The sequence below is a fragment of the Rhinolophus hipposideros genome (genome assembly GCF_964194185.1).
Source record: "Rhinolophus hipposideros genome assembly, chromosome: 17".
Classification (NCBI taxonomy): domain Eukaryota; kingdom Metazoa; phylum Chordata; class Mammalia; order Chiroptera; family Rhinolophidae; genus Rhinolophus; species Rhinolophus hipposideros.
In genome coordinates this window covers 22,646,595-22,664,961 of record NC_138063.1, presented here as the reverse complement: position 1 = coordinate 22,664,961, position 18,367 = coordinate 22,646,595, and the positions used below count along the sequence as shown (strand labels likewise).

Genomic DNA, 18,367 nt, shown 5'->3' with positions numbered 1-18,367 from the left:
ACCAGGCTCTGGGTCCAAAGCTCCATTTTAACAGGATTCTCCAGGTGATTCTTAATGATCAGCAGAGTCCGAGAGTGCAGTTCTAGGACCCCAGGCCTTCTGGGGGGCTCTGGTCATGACACTGAATCCTCTGCAGATAAGTCTTTTCCTTGCAAGTATTGACAACTTTCCACGGCCACACTTCGAAGAGTTATTATGTTGGCAGGCTCCTCCCCTCTCTCTCTTTCACCAATTTGTCACAACCCTTCTCCAGAAAGGGGTGGAAAAGGGGAGAGAAGTAGCGGGTGGAGGGACAGGAAACCTATCCTGGCACACCAAAATTGTAGGAAGATAAAGAGGAAGGGAAGGGAAGAGGGATGGAGGGAAGGAGGGAAGGAAGGAGGAAGGGCAGCATAAGCACAGCAAGCAATTTGTTGAAAGGGACTAGTGGCCACAGGAAAGGGTCCTGCTCTTCCCCATCTACGTCTCTGTTTCCTGTCCAGAAAAATCATCCAAGTGGTTCCCCTCTTGGTTTTCCACATGACTAAACCCCACGGGTCTCTAATCATACCTCAGGCTTCCTGGCTGCCTCTCCCCAGTTACTTCAGCGCCTGCAGAGCCCGGCAGGGGTGCAGACCTGGGCACACCACCCACCCCTTGCCACCGTCCTTCCCCCCACACCCACACTAAGGAGGGTTCTCACTGGTGGCCTGGCTGAATGTGGGGGCTAGCCAGGCACTCACAACATGGAAGCGTCCGTCCGACTCCTGGCCTGCTTGCTGTGCGTCCTCCCGATGGGTGAGTCTCCCACTCTTCTCTCTGGCCCGTGCTTAGAACAGAATAGATGCTCACAAAACCCTACGTCGTCTTCTCTCCTTGAACTTGGAGCAGCCAGGTTTTTCCAGACCCTCCAAGACTATGGAGGAGGAAGAGCTGCACTTTGGGAGGCTGAAGTTCAAGTCTGGTCTTCCCCTTGGGCTCCCAGGGATTGAGGCAGTCCCCTAACTTCTCTGGGCCTCTGTGTCCCATCTGTAGAGAAGCCACCTGGGCCATGTATTTCTATAAGGATCCAGGGAGATCATAGGCAAGGTGAATAGACTTTGGGTGTTGCTGTCATCCGAGTATTTTTGTCTTGATGTGTGGGCACAGACCCGAGGAGAAGGGAAGAGAGCACACGGTGGTTTGGGGTAAGGGTGGGGATGATTTGACATGGGGAGTGGGGCAAGTGACAGAAGGTACCCTGACCACCCAACAGGAACCCCAAAAGGTGAGTGGGAACTCTTTGTGGCAGGCTGAAGTAACAATATCCTTGGTCACTTAGCTCAGTGAGTTAACGTCTCTGGGAACAGTGTGTCTCAAAGGATCGTCACTGTCCATCAGAATCCCAGGGGAAGGGACACTTGTTAAAAGGGAGCTCCTTGGGCTCCACCCTAGACCTGCGGAATCACAATGTCAGGCAGCAGAGCCCAGGAATCTGCATTTGCAACTATTGTCCTGGGTGATTCTGATGGTTGGTGCAGTTGAGGGCAACAGGATAAAGGACAGAGACCGTCCTCTGAGCCCCAGCCTCTGTGCGGCCTCAGTCTCTTCCTCGACCCCAGCCTGAGATGTCCCGCCCGTGACTGCTCCTGGACTCAGCCTCCATGTACACAGCCACTGGCTGTCCCGTGCAGCCTGCAGACATCCCATGCTGCAAAAGCCAACATTCCTCCACAGGTTCCTGTCTCCACGACTGGATAATAAACTCCCACTCCTTTGGTTCCTTTCCTTCCTCTCTAGCATTCACACAGAACCGAGTCCAGGCAGAGTCTGGGTTGGATAGTAACAGGAAGTGCCCACTAGCTCTTACGAAGTGCTGACACTTCAGTTAGTAACTCACATGAGCCTCAGAACCCATGAGAAATGAACTGTTCTACCCCCTTTTCACAGGTGAGGAAACTGAGGCACAGAGAGGTTCAGAGTGGTGCAGGGTGGAGATGAGGTTTGAACCCGGGTGTGTGTGGCTCTAGAAGGGACCCCTCCTCACAGTCTGCTGTCCTGTGCGGAGTCCTGTGGTGGGGGCTGATGGGGAAGGGGCTTTCTTCTCCCAAGTTGACCTAACTCAGCCATCTTTCTGTGGTCATTTAGGGTCGGGTCCCACTTAGAAGGGTAGAGGCTGGAGGCGGTGACCCTGCCCAGACCTGAGGCAGCTAGGAAAGCAGTTCCGGATGTGAGTTTACATCAGACATGACTTTGAATCCTGGCTCTGCTATTTCCTAGCTGTGTGGCCCTGGGAAGGTTGCCTAACTTCTCTGAACCTCTGTAAAGTGGGGTCCCTGCCACCTCCTGGTGGTGTTTGAAGAATAATTAGATCATGGGTGAAAGGCCACCAGCACAGTTCCTGGTGCTCAGTGGTTGTGCAATAAATGGTAGGGAAATGCTGAAGTCACACAGCTTCAAGAGAAGCGAGATATGGGGTGTCTTTGTTTCGTTTTTCTTTTTTTTTTCTTCCTCCTGCTGAGGGTCAGCTGCTATGAATCCATTAAAGACAAAAAGATTTAGAGGAAGCATGAGCAGTCACATGTTTAAGAACAAAACCTTCCCCACACAAATGCTCCAACTGTGTGTTGGGATTACCCAGAAGGCCCAGCCACACATGTGAGCCCGTCTGTGGCAGAGACCTTTTCATACTGGCTGTTGCTTCACTGCTAAAACCCAGACGTCTGTCACTAGGGTGAGCAGGGTCCCACTTTCTTAAACCCCTCTTGTGCGGCTCACCTGTGAGCCTCTCCATAGGGCAGAAGGACTGGGCAGGAGGTCCCTGACCTAGGCAGGAGGAATTTGTCCTGGGAAACCCTCGTTCCACTTGCTGTGCCCTCCTCCTTCAAACTGGTATCACCCACCTCCAGCACCCAGTGTTCTGAGCCGCCCCTCATCTCCCAGAGTCTCCATACACTCTTCCTTGTCTTTCCCCTCTGCCTCCCTCTAAATCTGCTTTTAGAAAGCAGGAGGTGCCAGGGAACATGGGAGATGGGCAAACAGGAGTCTGGCAGCTCCGGCCATGTGAGTGACCTTGGAAAAGTCCTCCATCTGTCCACAAATCTCTGATAAGCAGGGGTAGCCATCACAGTAGCTGTGATCCCCAAGGACTTCTGTGTCAGGCCTTTGACGAGCAGTTCATTTACTCTTCACCACAACCTGAAAAGTGAGAACACTTGTCCCTGTTTCAGGGAGGGCAAGTGACTTTCTGGGATGTCACAGCATGGATGTGAACTGGTGTCTCCTGAGTGCAGCCTACCCTTTTTACAACCTACATGCAGTGGTGGTGAGCCTGGGGCAAAGCTTGGTGCTCAGAGGAATTTACTTGACTAGCTCTGAACCACTGCAGAAAAAGAAACCTAAAAGGCCAGACAAATCGCAGCAGTCACCCGAGGGCGTGGAGGTACAGAGAAAAAGGACAAAAAAGTCCGGGAGGAGGTAGGCTGCTGTCATGGGTCCAGAGGAAATGGGAGGGTTTAGGGAGCCAGAACACTCATGGTGGCTTAGACCAAGAAGTCCTACCCAGGGAGGAGGAGGAGTGAAGGGGGGCAGGGTCCCGTGAGGAGGCCAGGGGCGCAGGGGCAGGGACAGGCTAAATCGGAACTCTGAAGGGCAGTGCCCTGTGGTGACACTGCCCCAGGATAGGGTCAGCCTGTGGCTCCGCTTCTCTGTCAGCTCAGGTGAGCCAGTCCGCTTTCAAGTGGCCAGAGAGGCGAGGGTTAAAGGGAAGCTGGCAGCACTCTGGAGGCAGAAGGAGATCAGCAGGCCCTGCACTCACATGTCCCTGACCTCATCTCTTCCCTAGAACCTTCTAGACATGGTTCACACTGAAGGATGGGATTTCCGTTTCCCCTCCCTCCTCTCCCCTCTGGACTCCACCCCTTTCTCATCTTTTCTCCACTGATAACCTATCGGGACAGAAAGAAGAACTTCCAGGAGCAAACTGAATGGCAGGAGGGAATTGGAAGAAATACAAAGTTCCCCAGCTCAACCCACACACCTCACTGATGAGGTTTGGTGGGCAAGACAAACATATCTCCGTGCCCCCCAAATGCCTTCTCCTGACCTCCCAGGTGCCACCCTGCCTGAAAGGCCACCACTGGACTCACTCCCTGAGGACACCTGTTAACATGCCCATTGTTCCCCAGGAGGGTAGCCACCCATCATAGTTGGCTCATCAGATTGGCTGCCTGTCAACTAGTAAGTCAGCCATCCTGGCAGCAGCCCTGCAGACCTGGGGGTGGGGGGGACGCAGGGACCCAGCTCTGGGTGCCCCGAGGCTATCCCTCCAGAGATCCACGGAGACTGCCCACCTGGCATCATCCTTCCCCCCCAACAAAGTCCCTAACATGTTTCCTCCAGAAAACTGCCCCATCCAGCCCACCCAGCTGTCTACTCCTTGAGAAAGTGGGCACTCTGGGAGGGAACCGCTATTGGCCCCTGTCCCACCACGACCGCCTCTCGGTCATTTTCCTGTGTCTGATCCACGGACAGCGACTGACCCACATTCTGTGATGCGACCGATAAACAGTTTTCTCCATCGTCAACATAAGCACCGTTAGCACAGAACACACTGCAAGTGGACTACAGGGAGGCTCCCAGGCATATTTCCATTTTCCTCCCCACCAAGAAACTGGTACATCTTCGCTCAGCTTCTGCCAAAACCAAGGTTTCTATTTCTGATCCATCCAGATGCTGCTTCTGCCCATCCAGGTTCTGTAGATAGGCTTCTGTCTCCCACGAATTCTTGTCCCCCCCGGCACCACTGGCTCAGGGCTTTGGGATAATACATCCAGGAGAGTCAACTACACCTTAGCTGAGTCGTGATGACGATGACGCAGGAGCTGGTGCCCAGGGCTGTGGCCCCCGCCCTTCCCTGCTGAGCACCAGTCACCACGAGGGGTAGTGGGGAGAGTTTGGTAAATGGCTGCATGGGACCATCAAGGCATGGATGCTTCTTTCCCAGGAGCTGAGTTTTCTGGGTAGTTAATGGCTTTTTTAAGTACCTGAAAGTCTTTTAATTTAGATAGACTTATTTCTAAAATGCTTTATGGACTTCCTTGCTATTTGTATCCAAATATCATTTTCAGAATAGACTTTTAGACTGAAAAGTGACCTTAGTAAACATCTAGAAACAGCATTTCATGGCTGAGCCCACAGAGGCTAGAGAGCTAAGAGGACTTAAGTCCCAAAGTCAGGGTCAGTCCAGCCAGGGCTAGAGCCCCAGACAGACCCCTGATCCTTCATCTGGGGCCCATGCCTCCCACAGCAGTGAACCTTTCCAAGGCAACTTGGGTCGTGGCGGTGAGCTTCTGTTCTACCCTCCTGCTACAGCAGTGTTGTGCTGCCGGAAGACCCTCTGCCCTTTATCCTTCTATAACTGCTGGCTTTTGTACTGTACTTTTCTCATGTCCATCCAGAACTGTCTTTTCATTCATTGTACTGGACCTTTCCTCCCCGTCAGTTGTCATTTCTGGCTGCTTTCAGTGAGCTTACAAACAGCATCCACTTTCCAGCTTTTCACTTTGTATTTCCCCAGCTGAGAAGCTAATCAAACAAATTCATTGAATTGTGGATAGATAAAAAGCAAACAGTAGCTGAGCGATGGCCAGACTGTAAACATGGCAAGGAGGGCCATGTCACTGTGATTGTATCCCCAATACTCTGCTCAATATCTAGCACACAATAGACCCTCAATAACTGTCTATTGAGTGACTATATATGTAAATAAATGACCAGGTATCAGGTGAGTGAAGGGCAAGGACTGGGCTATTTATTTTTTCTCACCTGGTCTAAGATGCCAAAGCGAGCTGCAAAAGGTGCCAGCTCAGGGTAGCAATGTTTTAACCTGCTGTAGCGTCACCCTGGTTATACGCCCAGAGCACTTCTCTGCCACCCGTCAGCTCTCCCCGCCCTACCCCCATCCATCCCTCCTCCTCTGCAGGGCTAGTGGAAGAAGGGAAGGAACAGGCATTGAGCCTCTGCTGGGTGTCAGGTACTGTGATCTACATATGTGATTTCATTCAATCCTCAGTCCTATGAGGAAGGTATTATGGTCCCCTTTTAGCCACAGAGGAACCTGAGACCTGGGACATTAAGTAAGAAACTTGTCCAAACATCTCACAGTAAGTGAATGAGCCGAAAAGAGTGCCAGACACACATTGGGTGCTCAGTACAAGTCTGATAAAAGAAATGACCTCAAGTGAGATTGTCCCCCGGATCCAGCTGTGCCAAACCTGGAATACTTTCCACCATGCCCTGTGGCCCACCATTGAGAGGAGGTATTTCGGCCTCTGAATATGGGCCTCCTGTTGACCCCAGGAGTTTGACTGACCGGAGACAAGGAGATTAGAGACCCTACAAAAAGGGGCTGTGGTTCCCATTCAGAAGTTGTCCCTGCCCGTCCTAAGAAAGGAGCTGCCAGAAGAAATGGTAAATGTCACAGGATGTTGAGAGCTTGGATTCCTGCCAAAGCAAATGCATTTGCTCCCTGTACAATCCCTTCTGACCTTGAGTGTCTGGGACGAAGGGGGTGGGGGATTAGAGACTCATTCAAAAAAGTCTCTGTGTGAGAGGGAGTCTGTTCTACAGGTAAACAGGAAACAGTTTCCCACCCCCCACTCTGCAAAGAGCCAAGATGGTGACACTTGGTGAAAGGGCCTCTGTGTGCCTGCTGTACTCCTACAGCAAAACCCCCAGGGAAGGAGGGGCCCTGGCCTACCATCTGCATCGCACTTCAGGATGATTCCAAAGGCTAACAACCTCAGGCACATAGAGTAGGGGACAAAGGAAGAATGTGAACCACCGAGGGTCAAGCCTTGGCTCTGCTTCCGGTTGGTCAAATGATCTGGTCAAGTCATTTGTGCTCCCTGAGCTCCAGGTCCACCTTCTCTAAAAAGGGGATAATGACAATCCCTCCTGGGGTTCTCATGCATATGAAATGAGATGTGGTATACCTCTAAGGAGCCCCCAAAGCACTGTGGACTCTGTCCCCCTACAACCTGTCTGCTAATGTCCCCACGTCCCGATGTTGCCTTGCTGTCCCTTTGCCTAGAATGCCTTCAGTCCACCTCAAGGTTTAGAAACATCCCACTTCTTTCTCAAGGCTCTGCTGAAATGGTGTCTCCTCTCTCATGGGTCCTCCCCTCCCTGCCTGCGCGATGCCTCTTGCCCCACCCCACCAGCCACCCAGGTCACCCTCCCTTCTGCTCTGTCCTAGCAATCCCATTCAGCATTCCTTACACATATTCCTATGTGGCTGGGCAATAACAACACAAATATGACTACACAAACGTGGCCCCTGCCCTCCCAGAGTTTCTGGGTACCTGAGTGACACACAGTTCACAGGTAATACCCATAAGAAGGAAGTACCTCTGCCAGCCCTGGGGCACAGGAGAGTGGCACCAGGCCCAGGCTTGGGGCCCAAGGAAGGCCTTCCGCTGCAGGCAGGCTCAGAGGAGATCTGGGGACAGCAAGGAGGAAGCTGGTGAGTGAAATGGGCCAAGAACCATGTTCAGACAGAGGGAACATTGTATCCCTCATTAAAGCACCTGGCAGGCCAGAGTGTAATGATGTGTTCCCAGATCTGTTTCCCTTTCTGACCTGTGAGGTCCAGCAGGCTGGTAGTTACTCTGTTGATCTTTATAACCCCTGCTGGTATCTCCTAGTCTGATAAATGTTTGCTAATTGATGCATGCATAATAGCAAACAATACCTAGGAAATCTGGATTCTGTGAGATGCAAGAGGTCAGAGGGGGCTGAAGTTACAGAGGGTGGGAAGTGCTGGGAAACTGAGGCAGGGACTAAGCCTCAAGAGCACGGAGATGCTCTCTGCCACTGGGAGTGCTGACTGAACCAGCAAAACCTTCAGAAAGCGTCCTGCAAATTTGAAACGAGGCCTTTTGATTATTAACGATTGAGCAAACAATATCTTTACTAGAGTAAATATCTCTTTACTAGAGATAAATATCAAGCCCTCCATTTGGGTTCAAAAGCATAATTCCACTTGTCCGGAAGAAAAGAGATTGGATTAGAAGCAGATTGTGTGGAAAAAGAACTTGCGGTTTTACTGGACTGCAAGCTCAGTACAAAACGAGGTTGTACACGAGGCCCGGATCATACAACCCGATTCGTCCCCACTCTGTCGGTCCAGCACACCTGGAGCCCCAGGTCAGGACACGACACCGCAGGGAGAGGACAGAGCAGGCCGTGAGGCTGGGGAGGGGCAGGGACTTCCCCTTCTCGGGGACTGGGCCTTCCGCCAGAGAAGGGGAGACTTAATGGGTCCGGGATGGCCATGATGGGATACCGGGAGTGCCGCCATGGGTAGGGGAGCACATGCTCCAAAGAGCAGTGGTGGTCATGTGGGGGGTGGTGACATCAGTTCTGCGCCCGGAGGAATGTCCTGACCTGTAGATTATTCATCGATGGGACGGGCTCCCTGGAGGATGGTCTGCCAGCAGGGGGCTGAGAGGATGCCTGCCCAGGGCATGAGTCCGGATATCCCAAAGAGCAAAGAGCACTACACTTGGAGTCAAAAAAGCTGGGTTTCTCTCAACGTCTGCCTGTGACTCTGGGCCTTCATTTTTTCTCATCTGTAACAGTATCTGCCCTGCTTTTCTCCCCTGGGTGTTTTGAAGGTCATGTGACACGATGTATGTGAAAGATGTAAATGGCAACACCCTTTGGAAACACAAGGAATGCTACATGATTCCCTCTAAATGTCCTTTTCAGGAACTGCACCTGGGCCCTAGCTGGTAAGCCTGCCCTCCCTCCTTGGGGAGGCACCACCCCTGGCCTGGTCCTCTAAGGAGCAGCACTGACACCCACCCACCCACCAGGCTCAACCCTCCCTCAGCTACAGGGCGTTAGTGCTTCACCAGCCCTCTGTAAGCTGGAGGCAGAGCGCAGGTTCGGGACCTTAGCTCAACTGTACTTCAGAGCCTCACAACACAAGAGGTGAGGAAACTGAGTCCAGCGGTGCTTGCAGAGAGCAAGGAGGCAAGATAATGACCCACCACACTTGGCCTCTCAGCTCCCTGTCTGGGCAGTAACGTGATGGGAAGCCCACTTGGGCTGACTTGGATTCTAGAGGCATTTCATCCATCAGCTCAACACATTAGCTTCAAAACATGCCATTCCCTCCGGAGTCTACTTCCCCTCGACGAATGAGACTGTTGGTTTCCAGGCCTTCAGTGAACCGGAGTGCCAGCCCTGGAACCAGGCTGCCCTGAGTATGAATGCCATCTTTGTTTCATCCTACCTGTTCCTAGCTGTGCGATCTCAAGCAATGACTCAACCTTCCTGTGCCTCAGTTTCTTAACATGTAACCCGGGGCAAACTATGTTTACCTCTAGGATCATTTGTGAGAACTAAAAGAGATACCACCAGGAACATGCTCAACACAGAGGTGCACAGTAAGTGCTTTTATTATTCTCACCATCTTGGAGGTCTGGGGATCGTCCTGTCACCACGGGATGCCAGGACTTTTCTGCAACAGGGCAGGCGATCGTCACTGGGCCTGTAGGTGAGGTGGGTCCACCCCCCAGGCCGAGGCAAATAGTCCCGGGAAGATGGGGAAGGCCCAGGGACCCGGTCGGCCTGGGAGTCAGGGTCCCGGGACATGCCCCTGGAGTCACGGGTGGGTTTCCGGGCCCACGGGGGTCCCTGCGGCTGACGCGGCCCGCCGTCCCGGTCCCGCCCGCAGGCGCCCCGACGCAGCGCTGGTCCATGCAGCTGCCCGCGGAGGTGAGCGCGCCGGCGGGGGCGGCGGCCGTGCTGCCCTGCACCTTCACGCACCCGCACCGCCACTACGACGGGCCGCTGACGGCCATCTGGCGCGCGCGCGAGCCGTTCGCGGGCCCGCAGGTGTTCCGGTGCGCGGCGGCGCGGGGCAGCGAGCTCTGCCGGACGGCGCTCAGCCTGCACGGCCGCTTCGGCCTCCTGGGCAACCCGCGCCGCAACGACCTCTCGCTGCGCGTGGAGCGCCTCGCGCTGGCCGACCACGGCCGCTACTTCTGCCGCGTCGAGTTCGCGGGGGACGTCCACGACCGCTACGAGAGTCGCCAGGGCGTGTGGCTGCGCGTGACGGGTGAGAGCGGCGGGGCGCGGGGCTGCGGGGGGCGCCGCACCTGTCCTTCCTCCCGCGCTCAGGCCCCGCTCGGGATTCTCGGGGGCCCGACGCGCGCCCGCCGCGGGGATCCCACGGGGAGCGACGCACACCCCGTTCTCCAGAGCGGGGCCGGGGCCGGGGGGCGTCACACCTGGGGGGACTGGTGGGCCACCCGGGAACTGGTCAGCAATGCGGAATCCGGGCCTGGGGAGGGCTGGGCAGCCGGAGCCCAGGGAGGGGGTCGTCGTGAAGCGCCAGACAGTGCGAGTGCCCAGTGGCTCGCAGTCCAGAGACACAAACGAACGAATAACGACCTAAGTACGGCGCGGGCTGCGAGGGCGAGCGCCGTGCGCACGGAAGGCCGGCCGTGGCCGTGCTCAGGGGGCCAAGCACGTGCCCGACGCTTTGCTGAGCCCTGAGGTGTCAAGAGAGGGGAACCGGGAGCTCCGTCCCCGGAGGAGTGGTTCCCAGCCCGGGCTGTGCATTGGAAATCACCTGTAGAGCTTTTAAAAATCCTGGGTTCCCTGCTCTGGGTGGCCCCGGAGTTCTCGGCTGGAGTCTGGCTCCACCAAGAATTTCCCCTGTGCCCCGAGGCCGGCTGGACTGTCACTCTGAGTGCATTTCAGTTTCTTCCCGGGGTCGGCAGCTCCCTCACACAAGGAGGGAGCCCAGGGATTCCGTGAATCAGGCTCAACTCTAGCCCTCGGTGGGGTGGTCTGCTTGTGCGAGGTGCGAGTAAACGCCAGCAGCAGGCCGCCCCCAGCCCTGCGCTACCACGATAATAACGGCCGTGTGGTGAGCATTTGCTGTGGGCCAAGCTGTAGCCCAAGCACCCACACCTATTAACTGGCCACATCTTCTCACCAACCCCATAAGGTGCGTGACCCCCATTTTACACGTGGAGAAACAGGCAGAGAACAGCAGAGTAGTTTGCCCAAGACCACACCTGTACTGGGATCCGGGCAAGCTGGCAGGAGAGCCCACCCCCGCCTTTCCGGGGACCCCCCCCAACCTCCCCCAACGTGCTCGGCGACTAAAGGGGACAGGGAGGGGTACCCTTCGTCCTCGCCGCTCTCTGACTGCAGCTCCTCGTCTCCCCTCCCCCACCATGGCCCGCCGCCCGCAGCTGCCCCGCGGATCGTCAACATCTCGGTGCTGCCCGGCCCCGCGCATGCCTTCCGCGCACTCTGCACGGCCGAAGGGGAGCCGCCGCCCGCCCTCGCCTGGTCCGGCCCGGCCCTGAGCAACGGCTCGGCAGCCGTGGCGGGCCCGGGTCAGGGTGACGGCCAGAAGGTGACCGCAGAGCTGCCCGCGCTGGCCCACGATGGCCGCTACACGTGTACTGCCTCCAACAGCCTGGGCCGCGCCGAGGCCAGCGTCTACCTGTTCCGTTTCCACGGGGCCTCCGGGGCCTCGGCCAACGCCCTCCTGCTGGGCGCAATTGGCCTCAAGGCGCTGCTGCTGCTGGGCGTGCTGGCCGCCCTGGCCTCCCGCCGCCGCCCAGGTGGGTGCCCCCCGACCAGGGCAGGGGCGAGTGGAGGGGTGGGGCGGGGCTCCTTTTAGGTAAGGCTTTCTGGTCGACCACCTGGCGTGACACAACCAAAACATCCTTTTTGTGCCCACGCACCATCTCCCTTTCGTCTCCCTGCATCAAGCCCAGAAAGTGGGAACCAGCTCGAGCCCATTTTACAATCAGGAAGCTGAGGACAGCGAGGTTAAGGAACTTATCTGTAGCCTAAAATCACGGAGATAGACACTCTGTCCCTGGAGCCTGCCCTTTACTGCCACCCCAGAAAGGACTCCCCGTGAACTGTGACCACACAGAAGGCACCAGGCTTTCCCAGATGGCACCATTCCATTAGTCACAACACGCATCTGGAGGACCTACTACATGCTGTGTAGGTGCTAGGAATAGAGATGAATAAGACACGGTTCCCTCCCCCTGAATGGGATACTGAGGAGTAAGCAGGTAATTGCAATGTCACTTCATAGAGGCACTATCCTAGTGCCTGGGTACTGAGAAAGCCCAAGATATGTATGCCTCAGTCTGGTGGGCATATAAACGGGGGTCCACCCTGTCCGTATAAAAGGAAGGCTTTACACAAGTAAGGTGAGAGTGAAATGAAAAACTGTAAGTAGGCAGGAGCTAAGAAAACAAGGAGCTGGTGGTACTGCCAGCAGAGGGAACAGCATGTACAGAAGTGTGGAAGCGTCAACCAGCAGAATGTCTCCAGAAAGCTGCTGTGTGCCCCACACTACTCTCTGGGCTAGATGGGAAATTTGTTCTATGCCCTAGACAGGGGGCTTCCCAGAATCTCTCAGACCACCCAGGGCAGTAGCACACTCTCAGAATGAAATCCAGTTTTTCAAAAATTGCCCTGGCTGCCACCTTTGCCAGTATGAGGCCCAGACAGTAAATGCTGGGAGTGGGGTGAAGAGGGCAGGTCAGCGTGGCCTGCTCTGGCCCGAGAAGGTGGACTGAGGGAGGGGGGCTTTGGAAGGCTCCCCTCCCAGGTCTGGGAGGGCCTACACCTGACCAGCTCTCTTGCTGGTTCTTCAGACTCACCACACATTCTGTATGCGGGATCCTCTGATGGACCGCTCCTCACTCCACCCTTCTCCTGGGAAACTCCCGGCATCGTTCAGGCCATTTCTTCATATCCTGATAGTTTGCTGTTTGCTGCACGTTCCCTTCAGACCACTCTCCACAGTTGGTTGGGGTGGAAAGCTGGGACTGGAGCATGGAAGCTACCATGGAGATTCATGTTCTCTCTCTCTCTCCCTCTCCCTCTCCTTCTCCCTTTCTCTTTCTCCCTCCTTCCCTCCCTCCCTCTTTTCCTCCCTCACACAGAGCACCCAGTCACCCAGGACAACCCACCACGGTAAGTGAGCTGCCTCAACCCCATCGCACGCCACCCAGCTCTAGTCCCGGGGCTGGTGGCACGAGGAGAAAGAGTAAGCAAAGGGCCAGTACTGACCAGGGCCTAGGCCCTACCTGCAGCCTCCCAAAGGCCCGCTCCTTCAGTCCACCAAGCCCTTCTTGGGCCAGACCAGCCATGATGACCTGATCTTCCCACCCACCTCCACCCCACCCCCAGGATTTTATGTCTGGACCTCACACTGACATCTCTCCCAGATCTACCTGGTGTCCTGATGCTGAAGGGGCATTTTCTGTGTGTCTATCTTACCTCAGCACCTAGATGTGCTTCCTCAAGTTTGTGTTTCTTCTTATAGTGCCCAGTGTTCTAGAACAGGCAGACACACACAAGTCACCTCAAGACCTACATTCTCCCAGACACCCTGCGGAAGGCTTTGCAAAGAAAGTCATTAGAGGTTCTTAAGGCTTAGATGGGGGGCCCAGGGACCCTGCTAGGAAGTCATTGACCATCCCATCCGTGTCTCCCTCCTCTCAGTGTCTGTCCAAATGAAGCCCGTGTTGAAGAAGAAATAATCCAATTTAGACCCTGGGCAGTCTGTCCAGGATGCTTGGGGCTAGGGAGTTGGGATAGGAAGAGCACAGCCTTCCAAGGCCCATTACACACGCCCAGCTCGGCTCCCATGACTCCGCTCCACCTGTGTCCGGAGGGGTGGAAAAGCCATGCTGCCAGCCCAGGTTATCCCCTACATTCTCAAACACCTGTGCAATGTTTCTTTCCTTTGCTAATTTACTACCCCATCAAGGCACTAAGTCAGAAACTTGACTGTTCAAATAGTTATTGAGTACCTACTATGTACCAGGCACATATATTTTGGATGCTAAAGATACAGCAAAAATACCCAACCTCAAGAACTCACATTTTAGTATGGAGAATTTTAATAAAACGTAAAATCATCTTGGATTTTAAATAAGAGCTGTGAAGGAAATGGACAAGGCGATGAAGTAGAGCTCCAGGGTAGGGCGGTGGCCGGTGGTAGGGCTGTCACTACTTTAGATCAGGGCGTCCTCTATGAGGACACCACATTGAGGAGACCTGCAGTTGGAGCTCGGAGGGGCTGGCAAGGGTAGTGGAGGCAATCCAGGAGGAAAAGGCAAGTTGAAAGGCTCAAGGGAGACCCAGAAAGCGGGCAGTGAGAGCTGGCAGGCTGCAGGATTTATTCTGAGTGCAATGGGAAGTCACTGCATGGTTGTAAGCAGACAAGTGGCCCTATCCAAACAAGCAGGGAACAGAAGGCTTGTGAGAAAGCTGTTGGCCAAGGCTGAGGCTGTCATGGCTGCCTGGATAAAGGTGGCAGGAGTGGAGGCAAGGAGACGGGGTAGACAGAAAGCAGGGCAGGCCAGAGGACTGGATGGGCAGCATGAGCGAGGGAGGGAGCCAGGATGCCCAGGTTTGGAGCTGGAATCCTGGGTGCCCCTTACTGAGATGAAGCTGAGAAGAGAAGGCAGGAGAGGTGGGGAGGGTCATAACACATTTATGTGTGAGATGCCTGTTCAGATGTCCCCAAAGTCAGGAGAGCAGTTGGAGCTCAGGCAGCCAGGTCTGGGAATATAGGTCTGGAGGTCAGGGACACAGAGGTGGTTTTTGAAGCCACAGACAAGATCCTTTTAAGAAGATAGACTCTGCAATCTGGGATGCTGTCACAAGTTCCACAAGTTCTGCCACTGCCCTGCCTCCAACCTTCCATTAGTCTCCAGCCTCTTTTGGACCTAGGTCCCAATGCCTATCTCGTCTCTCCTTCCTGCCCCTTGCTGGGCCGTGGTTTGGGCAGTCAGGGGACCCCCTCCTGGATTGGGTGGTCAGTCAATTTTCTCCCGTCCACAGGCCCCAGGCTCAGGAGTCCAATTATGAAAATTTGAACCAGATCAGCCCCAGAACCCACCGGCAACCACATGTTCACCATGAGGACCCCCTCAGCCAGCAGCATCCACTTGTCCACCACCAGGAGAGAAAGCCGTAAGGCTTGCCAGAGACAGCCCTTCCTGGATCCCAGGCACCTTGGCTGCCCCAGCTGGGCCACCCCCTGGGGGTCAGGACACCACTCACAGGGGCTCGATGGTCTCCTACATGAACACATGTCTTGGAGACCCAGTGACATTATATCAATGGGGCTGGCCAGCATTTTGAAAGTGTGTATTGTGTGTGCCCACACCAGTATGAAACTTCTGGAAAAGCCCCTCTCATCTTTTCTCACGTAGAACACCATAGTAAAGCAGGCAGGACACTGGAAGGGTCTCGACGCCCAAGCTCCGTCGTGACTCGGTCACTGATTTGTTGTGTGAACCAAGACCCTTTTTGTCACTTCTCTAGGTCATAGTGCATCCACTGTTGAACATGGACAATAATGTTCTTCCCTCCTGGCTGGTAGGACTATCACGATCTGGGGATGAAGGGACCTTGGGAAGTACCACGCCATCTACAGACGTGAGGGGCGGTACAGGCTTCTCCTTGCACAGCGACCTTGAGAGCGCTTGGACAAGTATGGCACTCACACCAGCCTCACTAAGAATGAAGGTTTGAAAACGCACATGGGGCTGGGCCTTGGGGCTGCAGCTGTGCAAACCTGTGGTCTCAGGAACTTCAAATCAGCAGTGCCCATCCCCTGGGGTATCCTCTGTGACTATCCCACAGTCTACCCACCTCTGACCCCATCAGCTGCTCTACACTGCCTTAGGGCTTCCTGGAAACAGAAGCGGCACCCCTGGGAAAAGGAAACAAAACACCCATCATCTCAAAGCATCTGGAATCCACCCTCCTCAAGGCTGGGAAACTTCAGGGGAAGTCTGGACTGCAGCGTCCCCAGGGATAAAGCAGCTGCAGCTCTGACCTCTCTCTCTATGACCTGCATTCTCCTAGGATGTGCAAAGTCCAAAAACTCCGGCAGTTTCACCCCGTTTCCCTGCCAGGCTGACTTTACGGCGTGGTTCCTTTCGTATTTGCACCTCAGTGTGAACTTGCTGGTTATTTTAGCTCCTGCAGTGTGTGGGGGCAGGAAGGGGAGCGGGAGGTGTGCTTGGAATCCGGCAAGCTAGCAAGAGGAAAAAGCCAGAGATAGGAGGTAGAACTGAAGAGGCAATGGGGATGAACTTTCTTTCCTTCAGAACCTTCCAAAAGCTAGAATGGTAACCTAGAGTAGGCACAGGGTCCTCTCTGATGCTTTCCTCGGGAGATGTCCTGAAGATGGAGGGATCGTTACAAGTTAATAAGCAAGACAGTGGGTTAAGAGGTCCCCTTCCTCACCAGAGCCTTTACCAAACCAAGTGGGTGCTGGTGGCTCATGGTTAACTGGGGATCCATCCAGGAGCCTGTCTGAACTGTTAAAAGGTCAGAGGAGTTGGCGTGTGTACCTCTTTGTAGGGAATACTTTGGAGCACCTCAAGGGAGAGTCCTGTATCATCAGAGAAGTAGTGAAGGACACAGGGAAGCTCTGTCTGGTCTTGGAGGCCAGTTTCACAGCCAAGAGCAACAGTGATCAAAATTATTTCTCATGTATGTTTGATGCTAGGAATTGGGTCAAGTGTTTGGGAATGCAAAAAGTGAGTAAGGCGTGTGAATCAGTCAGGCTGGGCTAGGTTACGCTGCAATAACAAACAAACCCCAACATCGCAATGGCTGGAACTATTAGGGTTTATTCTGGTAAAAGAAACGTGCCCATCACAGATTGGCAGGGGGGCTTGGTTCATTGTACTTCCTCAGGGATCCACCATCTCTAATGTTGTGGATTGCTGGGTTGGAGATAAAAAGAATGCTCTAGAGGGTCTCCCATTTTTTATCTTAGTTCATTGGCCAGAACTAGCCACATGCCCCACTCACCCTCAAGGAGCTGGGCAGTGCAACCCTACATTGTACCTCGAAGGAGGAAAGCCAAAAGCATTTGGCAACAGCCCTGAGGACTCCACTGTAAGACCAGTAAGTGGAAAATCATGTAAGGAAAACAGTATGCTGGGGGTGCGATGGGAGCACATAAAAAGGGTGACTGACCCAGTCTTGGGAAGGTTTCCTAGAGGAGGAGACATGGAGATGGTATATGTTGGCCATGCAAATGGGGGAAAATGGAAGGCGGGAGGTAGGAAAGAAGGGTAAGCAGAAAGGACAGTCTGAGCAAAGGCCAGGAGCTCAGACACACGGTGTTTAAGCAACTGAAAGTTCTGGAGCATGGGGGTAGCGGCAGGATGTGGCCAGAGCTAAGGAAGCAGCGGTCAGAGGCTCCTGCACAGTGGAGAGAGCTGCCCCCACAGCCAGGAGGAGCAGAAGGTAGCAGACACCCGACAGGCTGAGCATGGGGCCGGCACCCTATACTGCCCAGCATGGCTACGCGCACCCGTCTGACCACGGCACCTGCTCCAGCCCCACAATGCTCTTTGGCTGGGTTTCCACCTTGGAACCTTGGGCACTCTGAGGTGCATCAGGAATACCTGGGGAGCTTGCTCACATCCCCATGCTGAGCACTCCCTGGACCTCCTGAATCACAGGCTTTGAGGGAGGGGCTGGGATTTTAAAAGAATTCTCCAGGTGATTTTTGCCCCTAACTTTATAGTTAGGATCGTTTTCAAACACACAGGCACACAGAGCTGAAAAAGCTAGATGATGACTCAGGTACCCACCACCTACATTCAACAGTTACTAACGTTTTGCCAGATTTGCTTAAGGAATGTGTGCGTGTATTTGGCTGAACCATTTGCAAATAAGCTTCGGACATCACAGTACTTCACCCCTAAATACCTGTGTCACCTGAGAACACGAGCATTCTCCCCCATAACCTCAATGCCATTATCGCATCTGAGAATACTAACAGTTCATCGCCATCACCTTACAGCCCACATTCATACTTCCCCGGTGGTGCCTCTTCCTGTGCTATTTGCACTTGACGTTAGGGCTTCCTGGAAACAGAAGCAGCAGCATTCCTCTGATGGGGGGGTCCCAGACACATGATGGGCCACAGGGAGCATGCTGAGGAGCACAGCAGAGGGTCCCTCTGGCACTCCCTCTGACAAACTGTTCACAGTGCACAGGCGGCCTCCTGCTTGGTCTCCAGATAAAGCAGCTGCTCTAGGGGCAGAAGGGGAGGGGACTGCCCTTGACCATCACCAGGCCGTGAAGCCTGGCGCTCTCACTAAGCAGCTCGGGTGGAACAGAGCCCTCATCCTCCTTAACTGACACTCAAAGCACGCAGTCTCTATAGGTGGTAAGCAGGGGTCAGAGCCATGGGCAACAGGATCAGTCAGCACAGTGTCATGGGGCCCCGGAGTCATGGAGAGAAGTGACCTTGGAGACCTGGTGTTTTTCAGACAGGACGTCCCAGTGTGGCACAGGTGCAAAGCCA

The 18,367-nt window shown here is 54.5% G+C and overlaps 1 protein-coding gene across 2 annotated transcripts; it reads left to right on the top strand.

Moving 5' to 3' along the window:
- Positions 1-261: 261 nt before the first annotated feature.
- On the top strand, positions 262-16,804 carry SIGLEC15 (sialic acid binding Ig like lectin 15). 2 transcript variants are annotated; one of them, XM_081078289.1, is made up of 6 exons: positions 262-777; positions 9,354-9,413; positions 9,704-10,087; positions 11,235-11,612; positions 12,960-12,990; positions 15,355-16,804. In XM_081078289.1, exons 1-6 carry the CDS (start codon positions 726-728, stop codon positions 15,359-15,361), a joined length of 912 nt encoding a protein of 303 aa, XP_080934415.1. In that variant the 5' UTR covers positions 262-725; the 3' UTR covers positions 15,362-16,804. The 2 variants fall into 2 exon arrangements, with proteins under 2 accessions (XP_080934415.1, XP_080934414.1); XM_081078288.1 differs by having other exon boundaries at positions 518-777; positions 14,869-15,959.
- The last annotated feature ends 1,563 nt before the right edge of the window (positions 16,805-18,367 follow it).